General features: G+C 35.5%; 3 protein-coding genes across 5 annotated transcripts in view; 2 read left to right on the top strand and 1 right to left on the bottom strand.

The window, feature by feature from the left end:
- Positions 1 to 1,190: 1,190 nt before the first annotated feature.
- Positions 1,191 to 4,165, top strand: LOC129946149 (ATP-dependent RNA helicase DDX42). The gene is made up of 2 exons (XM_056056228.1): positions 1,191 to 2,631; positions 2,740 to 4,165. Exons 1-2 carry the CDS (start codon positions 1,333 to 1,335, stop codon positions 3,799 to 3,801), a joined length of 2,361 nt encoding a protein of 786 aa, XP_055912203.1. The 5' UTR covers positions 1,191 to 1,332; the 3' UTR covers positions 3,802 to 4,165.
- A 3,885-nt stretch (positions 4,166 to 8,050) lies between these two features.
- LOC129947553 (uncharacterized) lies at positions 8,051 to 9,307 on the top strand. Its single transcript, XM_056058156.1, has 3 exons — positions 8,051 to 8,239; positions 8,301 to 8,484; positions 8,538 to 9,307. Exons 2-3 carry the CDS (start codon positions 8,441 to 8,443, stop codon positions 9,100 to 9,102), a joined length of 609 nt encoding a protein of 202 aa, XP_055914131.1. The 5' UTR covers positions 8,051 to 8,239; positions 8,301 to 8,440; the 3' UTR covers positions 9,103 to 9,307.
- Positions 9,308 to 13,387: 4,080 nt separating this feature from the next.
- Positions 13,388 to 19,069, bottom strand: part of LOC129948240 (elongation of very long chain fatty acids protein 6) — a 77,424-nt gene continuing 71,742 nt past the window's right edge. For all 3 annotated transcript variants that reach the window (XM_056059159.1, XM_056059160.1, XM_056059161.1), the window contains exons 3-4: positions 15,881 to 16,018; positions 13,388 to 15,607 (exon numbers count right to left, since the gene is read on the bottom strand). In XM_056059159.1, the coding sequence (XP_055915134.1) occupies positions 15,028 to 15,607; positions 15,881 to 16,018 (718 nt within the window). In that variant the 3' untranslated portion in view covers positions 13,388 to 15,027. The remainder of the gene's footprint in view (positions 15,608 to 15,880; positions 16,019 to 19,069) is intronic.

Genomic DNA, 19,069 nt, shown 5'->3' with positions numbered 1-19,069 from the left:
CCAAAAATGGAAAAATCGGCATTACTAACAAGCAACCTGTAAGCAAAATAAGCCACATTTCAAACTAGCTTACCTGCTCTGATGGTAAACCCTCCAGAGGTAAACCGGCGGTGGGAAACTGTCCAGAGGTAAACCGGCAGAGGTAAGCAGTCACGTACCGGGGATTTAACCAAAGACCTCTTGCATGACAGTCCAACGCACTAACCATCACGCCACGAGTAATACGCCCGTCAGATGAAAACTATTTTTTAGGTTTATGAAATTGACCATTGATAGAAACAAGGATCTCAAATTGTTGTTGTATTAATATGGATCATTTTTGATAGAAAAACGGAACTAATTCATATGGCTTTTGACTTTCATTTTAAGATAGTTTTTAATAGCTTTTTTACCATAATAGAGGTAAACGAAACTTGAACAAAGGTCACATTAAAGCTAAAAAACAAAAGGGGCGAATTTCCATTACCGCAGCACGAATTTCCTTCTGATTTTTTTTACAGTTAGATAGGGGTCTCAATAGAACATGTTTTAAATATTAGGGCGAGAAAATAACTTTAAGTCATAAAAAAAATATTTTCTTTTTCGGACTTAACCCTTCTTTTTTGTATTGCATTTTTTGAGCCTAAAGCAAGTTTTTTTTAATTGATAGCACGGCGTACTAATAGCTAGGTATGTAACCCTCCTGCTTGGGGTCACTATAGGATTTGGGGTGGGTGCGAGTTTGGGTATATGCAAAGTACTTTTCCATTTGAGCACTAAAATAAAAGAAATTACCAAGAAAAAAACAAGTATGGCAACACTGAACAAAAAACAGTCATGAAATGTCAAAATCAACCATTTTTGAGTGTTTTGTATGGAAAAAAGTGAACTTTAAAAATTAATTAAAAAAAATAAATAAATGTTTAATCGCTCTAAAATTGCTATAGTTATTATTTATTTGCACATATCTATCGAATAAAAAAAACCGCGAGTCGAAATTCGTTCTGCGGTAATGGAAAGTTGAGCCAAACAAAACGACGATATTGTATAATTTTAATTTTTTAAAGTTACTCGAAAACCAGTTTCCTCGTGTGAACAGAGTTCGAATATAATTCGATTAATTGGCAATTTGCAGTTCCAACTTAAAGTTTACGTACTGAATTCCATACTCATCTTCTCTTTCACTCATCGATGACATTTCATTTGACAGAAGCACAGAAGTTATTCGCTTTTTTTGTCAACTTGCCGAAATTTTTATTTCTCTACAGTATTTTCATTTTCAATTAAAAAGAAAATACATTTTTCCTTAATTTGAACTATTACAAAAAATCCTCATCAACCAACAAAGAAAAAATGAGTTACCGTGGCATCGGAGGTGGTGGGTATCCCTACAAATCGTCAAGTCGTGGAGTTGCAATGAATGCAGTTCCACCACCTCCGTCGACTTCTGCACCAATCGGCAGACGCGGTGTCGGTATTGGCTCAGATCGAAAACCTGGAGCGAGCAGTGGGCTATCAAAACATGGCTACACCACAATGGATTCGATAAGTCAGTTTGCCAGCACTCAACAATCGCTGGGCAAGCGCAAGGCTCACACAGAAGACGAGTACTTTGACGACGATGAGGATCAAACGCCAGAATTGGCTTATATCCCAGCACCAGGCAGTCCAGGTGCCGTGAGTAAGCAAGCTGCTGCTTCTGAAAGCGAAGAGGAGGATGATCCTCTAGACCAATTCATGGCTGGCATCGAACAACAAGTTCAAAAGGAGAAAGTTCGTGCGCAGAAGGCAGAAATTGCTGTCGCCTCTTCAATGGAAGCCAAAGGCATCCGAACAGATATCGACGATGAGGATGACGAGGAGAGCTACTATCGGTACATGGAAGAGAACCCCATGGCAGGCGTTCGAGATGATACCTCAGACGTAGAAATTGACTACGATGAAGACGGGAACCCGATTGCTCCACCAAAGAACCGCAATATCGATCCTTTGCCACAAATCTACCACTCGGAAATCGAGTACGAGAAGTTCGAAAAAAACTTCTATGCTCCACACGAAGACATTGCTGCTCTGTCTGATTCTCAAGTCGCTGATCTTCGGCGAACCTTGGGAGTCAAAGTCACCGGACCAGAACCACCAAAGCCAGTCACGAGTTTTGGTCACTTTGGCTTCGATGAACCACTGATCAAGGCGATTCGCAAAGCAGAATACACTCAGCCAACTCCAATCCAAGCTCAGGCTATACCAGCTGCTCTGGGAGGCCGTGACATAATTGGTATTGCCAAAACTGGAAGTGGTAAGACTGCTGCTTTTGTATGGCCAATGCTGGTGCACATTATGGATCAGCGAGAGTTGAGGGAAGGTGACGGACCAATCGGGCTCATCCTGGCACCAACACGAGAACTCTCCCTTCAGATTTACAATGAAGCCAAAAAGTTTGGTAAAGTGTACAACATAAATGTAGTCTGCTGCTATGGTGGTGGCTCGAAATGGGAACAAAGCAAGGCTCTGGAGCAGGGCGCAGAGGTAGTGGTGGCAACACCAGGTCGAATGATTGACATGGTTAAGATGAAAGCAACAAATCTCAGACGTGTTACGTATTTAGTGCTCGACGAAGCAGATCGCATGTTCAATATGGGGTTCGAACCTCAGGTAGGTTTTTTTTTATTTGATTTTTTAGACTCGATCAAGAAGACATCCAGATCATTGTTTTTCTGACTTCAGTGCCTTTCTTAATTTTACAACTCCTTTTAATTTTAGGTCCGTTCCATTTGTAATCACGTCAGACCTGACAGACAGACGCTCCTCTTCTCAGCGACCTTTAAGAAGCGCATTGAACGCCTCGCCAGAGATGTCCTTACTGACCCGGTGCGCATAATTCAAGGTGACTTGGGCGAAGCCAACCAGGATATTACCCAACAAGTATTTGTCTTCAATAATCCCCAGCAAAAGTGGAACTGGCTGTTGTTGAGGTTGGTGGGATTCCTCTCACAAGGCAGTGTTCTTGTGTTTGTAACCAAAAAGCTTGATGCCGAAACCGTGGCCAACAATCTGATGGTCAAGGAGTACAGCTGTTTGCTCTTGCACGGAGACATGGACCAAGCCGATCGTAATAAAGTTATCACGGCATTCAAAAAGAAAGATTGCGACATCCTTGTGGCCACTGACGTTGCCGCCCGTGGTTTAGATATTCCGCACATTCGAACAGTCATCAATTATGATATTGCCCGTGACATTGATACTCACACGCACAGAATTGGCCGAACTGGTCGTGCTGGCGAGAAGGGTAACGCATTTACCCTTGTCAGTGACAAAGACAAGGAATTTGCTGGCCATTTGGTCAGGAATCTCGAGGGAGCCGATCAGGAAGTCCCGCAAGACCTTATGGACCTCGCCATGAAGAGCTCTTGGTTTAGGAACTCCAGATTCAAGAACAGCAAGGGTAAGAAAATTAATGTTGGCGGTACCGGATTGGGATACCGTGAGAGGACTGGATTTGGCAGTGCCAGCAGTGGTCGTAGTAGTGATTACTCTGAAAGTAAGCCCCCAGCAGGAGTGGCGCCATCAACAATGACCACTAAACCAGCTGGAGGGCCCGCATCGGATAGGTACAGCGCAATGCGTGACGCTTTCCGCACACAATACATGTCACAGTTTAAACCATCGTCAGATCGCACATGGGAGCAGACAGTTCCCGAGGCAGGAGTTTTTGCCGCCCCAGCACCACCGCCATCATTTCCACCCCCATCCTCCAACAAAACGCCCGCTTCCTCTACTCAAGATGCCACTAGCAAGCGTGGAAAGAAAAGTCGATGGAATTAAAATGCTTTTTTTTATTATTATTTTTCCTGTAGTATTACATAGACAAACAAACAAATAGCGATTGATTAAATAAAAAAAAACTTAGTCTTATGATAAAATATATAATTCTAGTAAACAGCGCCTGCCCGCTTGAACTTGATATGTACTCGTTGTCCTGATTTTGTTTGGTTTTTCATACCCCAAATTTTTAAATTTTACATCTACACTTTTATTCTGTTCTCAATGTAGTTTTTTTTGTGTGAAATGAAAACAAAAATTTAGATCTTAAACAAACGAAACAACTATCACGCATCATACATACATAAATTACGTGTATTTTATTGAAATATATAAAAAAAAACATAATTAAATATGTTGAAACAAATATTTTAGGTTTTTTCTTTCAATATTGCATTAGGTGTTAATTGATTGCTGTATCTGTATTTACATTGATTTTTATAGACGCTCTAAGAGGGAGATCATAAATTTGAGAATTATTAATCTAATAAAAATAAATATTTCACCAAATATTGAAAGATAAAAAGATATTAAAGAAATGTATTTTGGGAGTTAAAATGTATAGAATGCTCAATATTTTATTTATTCTCCTTTTTTTACTCTTTCTATTAAAAAAATTGAGGTCTGGAAATGAACCGTTATTTTGTTTTACTTTATTCTGTCAGATGTGACAAAAATTAATGTATTTTTTGTACGATTTTCAAAGTTATTTTTGGTTTATCTTGAATAATTTTTAATTAAATTTGATTAAAATAAATAATTGAATAATTTTCAATTAAATTTTTTAAAAATGGGGAAAGCAAAACCGTTAAATGAAGCCGAAAGGGCCAAAATAAAGGCTTATAGTCAATGTGGTCAATCAGCTATAGAGGAAATATGAGGGGTTGTCCATCTTCTGTCATTACAGTAACTGACAAGTGAATTATTTTTAGGCACGCGTCCAATTCACTCGACTCTGCAGCCAAGATTAAAGAAAAAACCGGTGTAAAAGCATGAGTGCATTTAAAGCGCCTTAAAATAAATAAAAAACTCTTCTTAACCAAATTCGAAAGACGCAACGCCTCTATTTCTGCAGAGCGCATATGTCCTGGACGAAGGAGTAGCAGCTTGTTGACTTTTCAGACGAGAAAAAAAATGTAATTTGGAGGTTCCCGATGGTTATGCTTACTACTTTCATGATCTTCGAAAGAAAGAGCATACTTTAGATCGGCTGCACAGCTGTGCTGGTGGTGTCATGGTATGGGGAGCTATAACAATTGCAATTCCTTACTCGTCGCCGTCGTATGCATGACACAGCATACAATGGATAATTTTGGGCCCCTAGAATTGAAGTTCCACCTCTATAATGCCCCTATCCCAACCTCTAAGGCCGTAAAGTATTGGATTGAGCTCCAAAAAGTACCCTTACTGATATGGCCGCCATACTCACCGGCCTTAACATAAAAGGTCTGTTTGCGTTACGAAAAATTACGAAATTTAACTAAACCCTGTTCGCGTACTCAAAAATTTCATTAAAAGAGAGCGCTCACGAGAGAGTAAAATATTTCCCTCAACCAACAAATTTTAGCCCAAGAAATTTCTTTAAGCTGATTTGTGAAAAGTGTCAAATTTGATAGAACTTCAAATAAATGAAATAAATTGCTCGCTTTTGCTGTCACTTATAAAATTAAAAATTCTTTCCCCAACAAGATTGCAATTTTCAAGTTTTAGTTTAATCAAGTTTGATGTTGCTTGAAGTTGAAATCAAATGGGGTGGCGCAACAGTCCGTTGTGAACCAGGGCCTAGTAACTTACAACTCAACCATTCCTTTGTGCGAGTACTGTTGTCAGGAATGGAAGGGACCTACAATTTAAGGCCGAATCCGAACGGCTAGTTTTTGAGAAAGCACTTTTTCATGACAAGAATTACTCTTGAAGGATTTGTCAATTCCTCGCAAGAGGCAGTACCCGCGAAAATTAATTTTTGTTTTAAATTAAGGTGGCACAGGCAGGGATTGAACCCTAGACCCCTTGCATGACAGTCCAACGCACTAACCATCATGCCACGGGTACTTGTTCACGTTGTCTTAATTTATAAATAAATTCTAAACACGAAACGAAACTATGATCTTTCAGAATTTATATTTTTTGACAGTCAAATTGTGTGAAAAATTAGTTGTTTTCCCGTTCGCTTACTTTTTTGTAGTTTTGTCTTTTTGGGAGACAATTTTACCCCCACCCTTTAAAATACGTCTTTTTTACGAATTTTAGTGCAGAAAGTAAGCGAACGGATCTAAGTTAGGTAAGTAAACGGGTCTGGAAGCCAATATCCAACTGGAGCGGAACTCATTGAAGGAATTAAATAAAAATGCCTGGCAGACTATATCACTGGACTTTATAAAGAAATTATATTATTAAATATAAATAAAATATTCTCTAAGCATATTCTTATGTTATTTGGCATTTTTCAAGTGGGGGTTCCAATCAAATGTCCGAAAAAAAGATGATTTTTCTTATTAAATTCTTTAAAATTCTTTCATTTGTTTTCGAGGATAATGTTTCAAACTTTCAAATGTTTTATTTTATTGGCTGATATTAAACTCCAAAAACAGGAAGCACAAGGGGCGCTAATCAAAGATTGCAATAAGTAGGTATACCAATTATTATTATTATTATTATGGTTTGCGAATTAATCGCTTAAAAGTACGGTAATTAGACTTTCTCATTTGATTTAGCGAATTAATTGATTAAAAACAATCAACGATAAGTTCAAGAGCAACAGTTTTGGTGTTGAAACTTATTGTTTGTATCTTTTCAACAATAAACAATTATTGTTTAATACAATAATGTCAATATGTATTACATATGTATATGCAACAACTTGTCCATCAAAATTGATTTCCAGCGAAATGTCGTAGTAACAGGACGTGGCACTATCGATACGTGGGCTCTTATCATGTCCATTTGGAATCCATTTGACCAAACATCAAAACTTAGTAATATGAACATTTTTATTATTTAGCATTATTTTTATATTTTGTTCAATATACATATTCCCTAAACTCGATGTATATATACCCTAAAAAAGTTTTTAGCATAAATGCTTTGGCTTTCTTTTACAGTATTTTACATAAGAGTGTGTCATATTTCTTTTTCTATGACATTGAGGGCAAGGGCCCCTCAGTCCTTAATGCTTTTTGGAAAAAGTCAGCTGAGTGTCAAATTTAGTCTTCAATTGAGTGGTTTTTCAAAATGAGTGCTGTTTACGTTTGTTTGTTTGCACGAAAATGGACCCAAATTAACGCAAACTGCTGCTGCGAAATATATGGGAAAGTCGAAGCAGTTCGTTAGCTAGTGGATAAATCGCTATAAAAAGGTCGGTAACGTTGATTATTTTCCTGATCGCGGAAGTGCAAGCAAAGTCTCAAGAAAAAGACGAAAAAAAGATTCTCGCATTGATGTCGAAAGATCCAACTTTGACTTAACGTGAAATTTGACTTGCTGTAAAATTGAAAGCAAAAAGTTGTTGACATATCTTAAGGAATAATTCGCAGGCACCTGCTTGCCAATAAACTGAAATATCGCAGTACTTTGGAAAAACCAATGTTGAGCGCAAAACACGTTAAAAAACTAGTGGAATGGGTGAAGGAAAACTTGGACCGCGATTGGAGCAACGTAATTTTTTCTGATGAATCCTCCTTCTGGTCATTTCCGAGCATCAAACACGCCTGGACAACCTCCCACAGTAGGATGCTTCAACGGACTGTTAAACAACCTGTCAAGGTCCATGTTTGTGGATGCTTCTCAAACAAAGGTTTCGGTACTTTGTTCTTATTTACCGAGAATTCAAATGCCGAAAAAATTAATAAAATATATCAAAAGACTTTGTTACCATCTGTTAAGCAATGGTATATCAAGAAAAATGAAAGCTGGGGGGTTATTATGAAAAACGAAACTCGTTCAAAATAACGCTTATTCGTTAAGCCTAGTACATACTTGTGAACCATCTCGTGAACCCATACAAATTTCAGTTTTTGGTTCACCCGTGAACTTGCTCGTGAAGCTGAGTGGAGAACAAAGTGGAGAGTTTTTGTTCACGGGCAATTCACGTGCAAAATGTACGGGAACTGTTGGTGAAGCTTTGACATTTGGTTTGTTCATGTTCACAACGTGTACTCACAAGTGTGTACCAGTGAGCAATGTCAAAAGTTCACTTTCTCCACTGGCGAACGTTCACTTCACGAGGAAGTATGTACTAGGCTTTAAATTGCGATTAGAAAAAACGATTGTAGTGGCACTAAATCGTCAAATTGCGATTAAGAAAAACGAGAATCGTAAAAATGACGATACTCGTATTTTTATTTACGAGTGCCTTCAGCTTTTGTTTTGGGGGTAGATGTCAAATGTCATTTATTTTTTTTTTGTTTGGTTGGTTTTTGTTTTGTTAAGTGCGCAAAAAAATGTAAGTAAATAATAAATACAATTGTCAAAAAAATACAAATAAGTTATTTCTAACCTTCTAGGCCTACAACTAATGCTAAGCAGTTGGATTTGCTGGTAGCTTTTATATAAACCAATCCAAACATAGCAAAAAATTACTTGCCGACGAGCCAAGCCAAAGCCAAATCCAAAATTCTTTGAAAGGCTTTGACTGATAAGCTAAATGCATGCGGTCCTCCAGAGGAACCAATGGATGGTTGGAAAAGTGTAGGTTTCCTAAAAACAAAACTGCGTTTATGATTAATTCTGTTCTTCGTTAGGTATGGAAAGATTTTAGGTACAATCTTAAGCGCAAAATGCAAGGAAATTTGCTCCATCGAAGTTGCACAGGGGGTGGCCCGAATAAGCAAAAAAAAAATTTCAGAAAATGAAAAAATAGTAATTGCGATTCTAGACCTAAATGAGGCCGTGTCAGGTAATTTATCAGGGAAACAATTCGGTGATACGAGTGATGCGAATATTCAAGTGGCGGCCGGCAGCAGCACCAGTGTTAATGTGACTGTGGAAGAAGCTGATGAGCAGGAAGTACTTCTCGCTATGTTCAACGATGACTCTTTACCACAACCAGACAACAATGAAAATACTGAGCCACAACCAGATAATAGTGAACATTTTGCAGAAGATGTCAACCCACCACCTTCCCGTAATAAAAAAGCACCAATGTTAATAGGAGTGAAGTTAGTTGTTCCTTTAAAAAATTATCATTTTTCGTTTTTGCCTGGCAACTTTTTTTGCTTTCTATTTTCGTATCTTATAATCGCTCTTCACCATGACTTTCGTTTCTTCGAGTTTCGTTTTTTCTGCCGTTCGTTTCGTAATTCATAATAAGGGCCCTGTATCCTTCAAGAGGACAACGATCAAAACGACAAACATCGGAGTCGAGCGTGCAGCGAGTGGAAGGCGCAACACGGAGTTCCTACTTTAGATTAGTCATCTCAGTCACCAGATGCAAATCCCATAGAAAATGTGTGGGTTCCGATGAAAATGCAGCTTCGCAGACGCAAGCCATGTAATTTAGATCAGCTTTCTCGACAAATTCGGAATATTTTTAAGTCTTTTCCGTTAGAATATGCAGAAAATCTAGTGGAAAGGAGATTGGACTTCCTACTGAGGTATTTGTATTGAGTATTGACCACCAATATGCATACATACCACGTCAAACTTTAATGTATGACGAATTGGTATGTATTGAAAAATAAGTAAGATTCTGAAATTTGTTTAACCTAATATAAAAGTAAGGGATTGGAGATTTAGAAAATCATTTCGTATTTTATAGGAACTAAAACTACTGCATAAATTTACATAGCCTCGAAAATACTAATAAATGTTTTTTCTTTCCGAATTATAAGTCTGTATCTCAAAAACTTGAAGTGATAGATTTATTTTAAATTCGGATTCCAACTAAATCAATCTAAAACCTTAGAAAAAGTATGATTGGACTATAACCTACATCACCTAGTTGACCAGTGTTATCCAGCCGTTATTTAGGGTGAGCGTTTGAAAATTAACGAAAATTTAATTTTGGGTCAAATGATAACCACATAAATGAAACATCAAAAATATCCTAGTTACAAAAATGTGTGTCCAAGGTGTTTAACTTTCAGCCTTTATTATTTTTTCAAAAGCATTTTTCAACTTAAGACCCCAATAACTGTTTTCCCATAATGTAAATATTCAAAAGAATAATTTTCCAAAATATCAGAAAAAAATCTCCTATTACAAAAATAAAGTTTTAGTTGCAGCCTTCAGTCAACTAAATCGTCCAACGTCGCTTTGAGAATGATTATTCGAAAAGCTTAAATTGAACTCTAATTAACTTTCGCAATGAAATTTGGTGGCGGTCGGTGGTTTGGTTTGTTTTTCATAAGCTAGAGAACTGATCTAAAAATCAATCTAATACAAAATTTGCACTTTACAATTAAGTATAGTCAAGAGCATACATAAGTCAAACACAACACAGTTTCGAAGCACTTTCAATTTTTTTTTTTGAATATTTTGAAATTGTATATTCGAAAAGTTCGAAATAAGTTTTGGTAGTTTTCTTTACTTAAAGTCGAATGGAATCGAGAACCGCATTTAAAACAAATGTTCGATTCCCCGTTTATCAGAATATACATAGCTGAACCTTTCCAATAAATTGAGAAAAGTAAATTGAATAGATTATTTCAAGATCCAACAACCCTTTAAATTTTGCGCTGCATTTTTAGTGCTCTTCGTCTTCGCGTATTTTCTTTATGTATTGAAACGACAATATTATCCATTTTTAAGGGCAAAAACATTCCATTTTTAAGGACAAAAACAATTCCGCAAGTGAGCTATGAAGGGCCGATCCTTGCCGGGCTAGCTCGTCAGCCCGTTCATTTCCCACGATACCTCTATGGCCCGGAACCCATGGTATAAAGAATACAAGGTATGTTTGACAGTTCTGGTGGACTGAATCGTGACGTCATTGCGAGTGAATTTTCTTATTTATTTATTCTTAAGTGCTTAGTTAATCCCTGGCCTATTGTATATATTTCGGTTCATAATATGGTTAAACATATTGTTAAATTTGATTAATGTTTAATTATCTATAGTTTTAGATGGCCAAACATTTCATGAAGAAAAAGTGCGAACGATTATTGAACAAAAATTCTCAGGATTCCAATTGCTTGAATTGAAATTATCTTGTGGTTATTTGATAAATTTGATCTTCTTAAGGTATAATTAATAATTAAATTAAATAATGAAATTCTGTTTAAACCAATTTTGTTTGTTTTGTAGAATTTACTACCAAGAATGCCCTTGAACAAGGTAACCAAGTCAACAGATATTGGAATTGTACCCACACCGGAAACTTGTAGAATACGTGGATATAGGAAAGGAAAAGAGGAAATCGAACCTATAGAAATCCCATTTTCTTATAAATATTTAGTGGGTAAATTGAGTTCGGTTTTCAATTTCTATATATGTAAAACTTTGAAATAAAGAGGTAAACTAGGTATTTCTCTTTTAAGTAATAGTTTTTATTTTTTTTACGTTTGTTTCTTTTTTTCGTTATTAGTATTATTTAAAGACTTTATTCTAAAATAAAGTCTACATCTAAAGAACAAAAGTTTAACTTTTTCAGGTAAATTTACATCATCACAGTTTGTTAAGTGGAACTTTAAGTAACCACTTATAAAATGTATCTTCGTAATTTCTAGCTTTCTCCATAGTCCTTGATTTGTTGAACCCATATCAGAAACAATTGCAACGACAGTGAAGTCCACTTGGTGTAGAGTAATAATTATGTTTTGAAAGATACTTGCCATCATTCTACAGTCATAATCATAGAAGACTGGTTGCTTCCAACTTCCACTCAGACCTCTAACCATAACCACTTGAACATATTCCGATGGTTTTAGAACTGTGTCGGTTGATTTATCAAACTCATAGGCAGACTTTATCTCATCGAAAGAAAACGCAGATCCTCTCCATTCGGCTGAGTGGGTATTCCTTCATATACCGAACAACATCTACTAAGATCCCTGGTTGGATTTTTATTCTTGAAGCCCACTACCGTAGAGTCCACGGTCCGGGCAAAGGATGATTTTTTTTATAAAGATATCGGTACGCACGTGCACCAGCAGAATGTAGACAAATCGCTGATGATATATCATCCAGTGTCCAGTTCAATTTCTTCTTGGGATTCTTTAGTCGTTTGATCTGGCCATCAGTAAAAATAGATGCAATTGAGTTAAAATTGAATTTTCCATCTGTACAACATGCTGCATTTGTTCTTGCGTATTGGGTGAAATATTTTCTTTTTTTTTCTTTTTCTTCATAATGTTGGAGGCAACTTGCCACAGTTCTTCGGTTGTTCCTTTTGTCCGCCCTAAGCGCATTGTCACCGCAACTTTCAGGTGTGTTTCTGGTTGGTACGGCTTTCGGATCAAGTTTTGATTTAGGCAATGGCACATTCATTTTAAGACAATAATCGTCTTCTTTAAAATGCAACGAGCATATTCGTGCAAAGCTGGTATTAACATTTTTTTTTCCACAAGATTTAACCCAAGCCTAACTCAGATTTGGATCTTTTGGGAAGCAAAAAAATCTCAGGTTTTCACAGTTTTTGTTGTTTGAATAACTTTTTCAATTTTTCACACAACAGCAATTTGGCATATTTACATTTATGTAAATAGTTTGTTTATTTAAAAAGAAGTTACAATTATTTATATTTTTCAAAGGCACACTGTCTATTTACTTTTGCAAAGCCCACGCAAGCTGTTCTCTGAACCTTCTTTTAGAAGATAATTGTGATTTTTTTTTTATAACTTCAAAATTGACTTATTTTGTTTTCGTTTTTAAGATGACCAATTTGCTAGGTCTCGTCTCCAGTCTACTGTCCAGCATTCTGAAGTTGAAGAACATGAATTCAAAGTGAGCAAAATTCTTAGCTAAATTGAACCTGTCTCCAGCTGATAAGAAACTTTCTTGCTTACTCACGATCCAAACAAGAACCAACTGTTTTTTCTCCAAGTTAAAGTTCTTTTATTTTGCTGTACTTTGTGCAAAAGATCCTAATAATTTGAAATCGTTGATAAGCAAGTCATTATATATATCAAGACTAGTTTGTTCACATTTTATTGGCTATTCTAGTTGATGGTGCCCCTTGAATGGTTTTTAAAGAAGCGTTGGAGAACAAAACAGATATATCATCTAACAAAAGTTCTTGCTTTTTATCTACTGTGAACAAACTAACTCAAAATCATAGCAAAGAAACTTCTGCAAATTCGGAAATGAGATCGAAATCCTTCCAAACTACATCTATGTAGGTATTGTCACTTCATAAGCTTAAATATTTCTCTGATGTAAATGTATTCGTATTCGTAGCGTAACAACATTTTCGGGGACTAGCTACGAGGGACTCTGTGTTTGTGATAGGGTTGATTAATTTAATAGTGTGAATCAAGATTAGTATAATATTTTTAATGACAGTGAAATTTTGACTCTATTCAAAGCTATTAGTGGAATGAACATATTATGACCACATTGTGAGAAAAAAATCAAGGAAAATAACGAAAATTTAAAACTTATTTTCTCTCGGAAACCTAAATAATTCCAACTTAAAAAATAAATAAACAACATATTTTTTTTCCATTTCCATTTTTATTTTATTTTTCATTGTGTTCACAAACGCTTCAGCTCTCAAAATGTATGTTTGTGTGTGTAAAATTCACCACATAAAATAATCAAATAATTTTATTATTTTTTTTATTGTTTTTGTTTTGTTTTTCATTAATCAATAATCATGCAAAATTTTACCTTCTTATATTGGTGTTTGTTTTTTGTTTTTTTCTTCAATATTTATTTACTTTCCAAAATTCTTATTTTCTTAAAATATTCTTCTTAAAAATTAAAAAAAAAATAAAATCCCATTACAACGTGGTTAAATGCATTTTAAAAGAAAACGTCAAAACATAATGTTACATATAAATAATATTGTATTATATAGAATGACTTGTGGTTGTTGTAATATTATATTTTATATTAAATCATGACTTATGTTGATGGTTTAACAAAACTCTTCTTTTTTTGTTTTGAAGTCTTATAAATAAATTGGTTGTAATATAAGAAACAAAAATATCGATTAACATACATTTTAAATAAAATAACAAATCATCATTGCCATATCAGGAATTATTAAGTTCGATAAATTTATTAAATTTCCGAATTGAATCAGAGAGAGTTCGTTCGTTTTCATTCATTTCGACTTATTTATTTTGTCTGCTTCTTGAATTCGGATCAAAAAATGTTTTCTTATTTTTTGAATTTATGTTTAAATAGTCTTTGAAAAACTGCACAAAAAGAAGAACATAATTTTGTGGATGCAGTTTTAAAGTTTTGAAACAAAATTCGAACTTGAACATTTAATATTGCAATAGAACATATTGATTTGACTATTTTTGTTTTTAATCAATAAAATGTGTGTATTTATTTAATCAATTATTTAATTCAACAGTTTATTTAGATTTGTTCTATTTATACATATTTTTGATTAACCGTTTTTTTGTTTTTGTTTTGTTTTATATTACTTTTTGTTTAACTTGTTTTATATTGTTGTACGGTGTTGCTGGTTGTATGTGAAGCAATTGAATGATTTCTTGTTCTTCTGGTCTCATAAATATATAAATATTTAGTTTTTCTTTTTTGTTTGTTTTAAATAGTATACATACCTACTCGTATAATTGTTTTTTATTTTATTTTACAATAAAATTAGAAATAAATAATTAGGTTTTTAAGTTATGTAGTTTTATTTTTTTTCGAGTAGTTTATTCCCACCGACAATTTTTTATTTGTTGTTTTTTTTTTACAAGCTAGATTCTATTTTGAATAGAAAATATCAGAATGTTTCATTACAGATTTTTTTTTCATTTTTGTTGTTTTTAAATAATATTTAATAATTATTGTAACATAAAAAATTATAACATAACAAATAAACCCATATAAAATAATTGTAGGAATTTTTTGTTTTCATTTTGATAATTCAGCACATTGAAAAACGTGAGGCAACTGGGCGCAAACGCACGTTTAATCCTTTTTTTACAATAACTTTATATAAAAAATTATTTATTTTCTTTATTTTTTGTTTAGCTTTAAAAGTCTGTTCTTTTTTTTTTGTTGTTGCATTCTGCACTTTAAATTGGTGTATATAGTTGTGTACGTAACTGGTATTTTGTGTGTGTGTTGTATTTGTGTGAGGCCTTGAGGAGACGACCGGCCGCAAATTTACTGTGCCTTCATTTTGCCATTTTGTGCGGTAGATGACGCTGATGAAGCCGATGTTGATTCAGAGTGGTGAACTTTGACGTAACGGCTCTTCTTGCCCTCGGGCGAGAAGTAAGTCTTATAGAAGAACCTTGCGAATAATACAAAATAACTGAAGTACATTGCAATGGAGAGCTTGATGTTTGTCGGCGAAATATTGCACGACTGACGGCCGTGAGTTTTTAGGAAACTGTGGGCCCACATGTTTATCGCACATCCGACAACCATTTGTGTGAGTTGCAGCGATGTGATGATCATTGGAATGAAACGGGGTGGATTGAAGCGGGCTGCCTTCAAGGCGTAGTATGAGTACATTACAGCGTGGACGCAATAATTCATCACAATGAACCAACGTGCAGAGGCGGTGTATTCTGTGTAGGAAAACCATGAGTAGATGAGGACGGTAATGTGATGGTACCAGTGAAGGAAAATCAAAGGTTGCTTTCGCAGGACAATGAATAGAGTGTCTCCTAGCTCGGGTAATTTGGATAGTACAAACAACCATGTCCAGAACCCGCTGACACGATCATTTGTGATGAAACTGAAATGATTAAAAAGACAAATTTTTAATTACATTGATTTTTTTTTAAGTTTCAAACTATTGACTTTCTTTTTAAATTATGGCATATAAAGTATTCAGGGTTCTTTTACATTTGAATCAATATATATTATTGATTATCTAAGGCTCTTTATCTGTTTCACTCAGCTACAGCTAATACTCTAACCCTGAATACTTCATTCTCATATCATTAAACTCATTCCGTTCTCAATTAATGGAATAATAATCCAAGTCAATAATAAACAATTTACTTACCTAGGAACACAACATGAATGGAAAAGTCCATAATGACGCAAAACGTGTAGTAATTCCGGAGCCGTCCTAAATGCTCCCATAATACTGAACATAGCCAGCAGGGTATTCCATATGATCAATAAACCTCGTAGCTGAAATCTGAAAATTACAAAACAAACAAAAAATGTTGTTTAATAAAATATTATGTATGTTGTATGTATGTACATAAATGTTGAAAATAAATAATAAAATTCAAGGAAGAAGGTATTCCATGAATGCAATAAGTGTATGCGTAATGAGGTGTAATGAGCTGTAAAGGAACAAATACTCAGTAACATAGTGAGTGTTGGGGTATTGTGGGAAAGCTTACATATGGTGACAATATATACCATGTTAACCCATCATTTACATTTCAAAACTTTTAGAGTCAAGGATATTCTTTACGTATATAGTATACATATCTGAATAAAAAAACTACGAGTATGTAGTAAGAATTAAGGGTGTCATATGACCTTTTGAATTCTATTTTTAGGTAAGAAAAACGGAACTTAGTAATGATTGGCAATTAATTGGTCATTGGATCTTTCTTCACACAAGGACTATGTGGCTATTTGCATTTTGCTTTCCTTTTACTTTTGTTGACCTATAGAGGCATAGGGTTTCAGTGATTTATATCCAATTGAGGAAAAGTTGGAAAGACGACAATTTTTATATACTTTATGGAAATTAATGTGAGGTCTAGTTAAATAATTAGAAATAGAGGTTATCTATCCGGCACACGGCCAGGACATTGGAATTGTTTACAGGAACTTGGTGGGATTATTATTATTATTATAAATTCTTTTTAATAGCTAAGAATAAAAGCATGGCAAATGTTGCCGTCTGCCTGAATTGACTTATTTCGAGTTTACATTTTAAGTGAAAAAGTTAAAGTTATAAACTATGAGTTGTATATACATACATTAAAAAATTTAAAAAATAGTAGTTTGTTTATTCATTTTGTTTAATTCTATAGTACAATATTTAAAATATAGGAGCATAGGGGTTTCCAATCTGGATTACCATTTAAGAGTTGCTTTGTATATTCAAGTGTTAGAATGTTTTGTGAAAAGAAAAGCCTTCTAATTTCTTGTAACATTGGACAAACAGGTAAGAAGTGGTACACATCCTCAATTTCATTACGGTTGCACAAAGTACATTTTGGATCAAGGTCTACTCTATGTGGCTTATAGTTTAAATTCAACATCTCAGTTCTTGCATTAAAAATAAGGCTCATTTGCTTTATAGATAATTTTTCGTTAAAATAATTACTTCTGTAGAGTGTGTGGTTTAGTGTTTTGTATATGAGTCTAATGCTAGAAGTTTGAGTTCTATGCAAACACTGTAAATAAAGAGAGTCATCTATCTTTAGTATGCATTTATAAAAAACGTTTTGCCAATAGGCTAGAGGTGTATTATTAAGATTTAGATTAAAGCAATGCTGATTAGCCAATTCGTACCATTCTTTAAAAGGCGATAATTGAGATCGGAGTGCGTATTGCCTTTTTTTATTGTGAAGGTTTGTATCAGGTCTATTCATAACTTTAACAATATAGTCCGCATTTGATTTTAAATTGCCTCGGCATATTTGTGCTATACCGGTTTCTACGTGGATAGCATAGGTTGGAGTTGAACTAGGTTAGGTTATAGTGGCTGTCCAAGATGGAAACGGACACACTTAGGGCAGTTAAGTCCATACAGCTTCTGCAAAAGTCATTTGAGAATACGCCTAGTCTCGTGGCGTGCTTTCCTATTAGATAGTGTCCGGTTATGACACCTATTATCGAGCTTATAAGCGATCTGCTTAGAGAGAGCAAGCACCTTGAACGTTTTAAATCCAGTGTTGGCCAGATGTTTTTTGTGGCTTGACACGTGGAGATGTTGTTCCACCTGGTGCCTGCCCTCCTCGCAGCGTCTTGCATTAGCAACAGTTTACAAGTAGCGAATGGTATGCCAGTACTTGCCAAACGTGGTAGGATGGGCTGTACTGTACCGTTCCTGGCGAGTTCATCTGCCTTACAGTTACCTGGAATGTCTCTATGGCCCGGCACCCAGCAAAGGTGAATATTAAACTGTTGCGCCATCTCCATTAGAGATGAGCGACAGTTATGGACTGTTATAGAGTTTGTAGAGACAGAGTCCAGAGATTTGATACCGGCCTGGCTGTCAGAGAAAATACGGATATCAGATGTTGATATCACGTTTTCTTTGAGCCAAGACAAGACTTCCTTAATCGCCAAAAGTTCCGCCTGGAACACGCTATAATGATTGGGAAGGCGGAATGAGAGACTTAATTTTAGTCGTTCAGAGTACACACCTCCACCAACCCCTTCTTTGGTTTTTGAGCCATCTGTGTAAAAATGGATTGACTCATCCTCCAAAAATGTCCTATCCTCCCAAAAAGATCTGGTAGGTATAGAAATCTGGAAGTTTCTGTCGAATTGTAGTTGGGGGATGGTGTAGTCTGTGTGTTTTGGAATTGATTCTAAGTACCTTAGAATTATGGAGTGGCCAATGTTGTTGTTAGTCCACTGCGACGAAGCATTGAGGCGAATAGCAGAGCTTGCAGGTATTTGTTTGCTCAATATGTCAAGAGGTGTAAGGTAGAACAAGGTGTCCAGTGCCGCAGACGGGATCATACGAAGCGATCCGCTTATACATAGGCAAGCTGAACGTTGGACTTTAAGCTTAAGCTTATCCCTGTTTATACCATTCTCTAAAGCAGTCCACCATACTGCCACACCGTACGTTAAAATCGGTCTGATTACCGATGTGTATAGCCAATGCGTGATTCTGGGCTTTAAACCCCATTTATTACCAATAGCTTTTTTGCAAGAAAAGAGAGCTACAGTAGCTTTTTTGACTCTTTCCTGTACGTTGCGTTTCCAATTTAGTTTTTTGTCTAAGACAAGACCTAGGTATTTAGCCTCGTCTGAGAATTTTAATTGGATTCCTTTAATATAAGGAGGATTGACAAATGGAATTTTGTATCTCCTCGAAAATAAGACCAGATCGGTTTTGTGTGGGTTAACACCCAGTCCACACCGATCAGCCCAAAGTATTAGTCTGTCCAAGGCATTTTGTAAGAGTTCTTTTAGGATATTAAGATGCTTTCCTGAAACTGCTATAGCAACGTCGCGTCGTCCGCATAGGCTATCACTCTGAAACCCT

The sequence above is a fragment of the Eupeodes corollae genome, chromosome 2 (genome assembly GCF_945859685.1).
Source record: "Eupeodes corollae chromosome 2, idEupCoro1.1, whole genome shotgun sequence".
In the NCBI taxonomy this organism is placed as follows: Eukaryota; Metazoa; Arthropoda; class Insecta; order Diptera; family Syrphidae; genus Eupeodes; species Eupeodes corollae.
The sequence above is the reverse complement of the archived record's forward strand: the minus strand, read 5'-3'. Positions and strand labels throughout refer to the sequence as shown.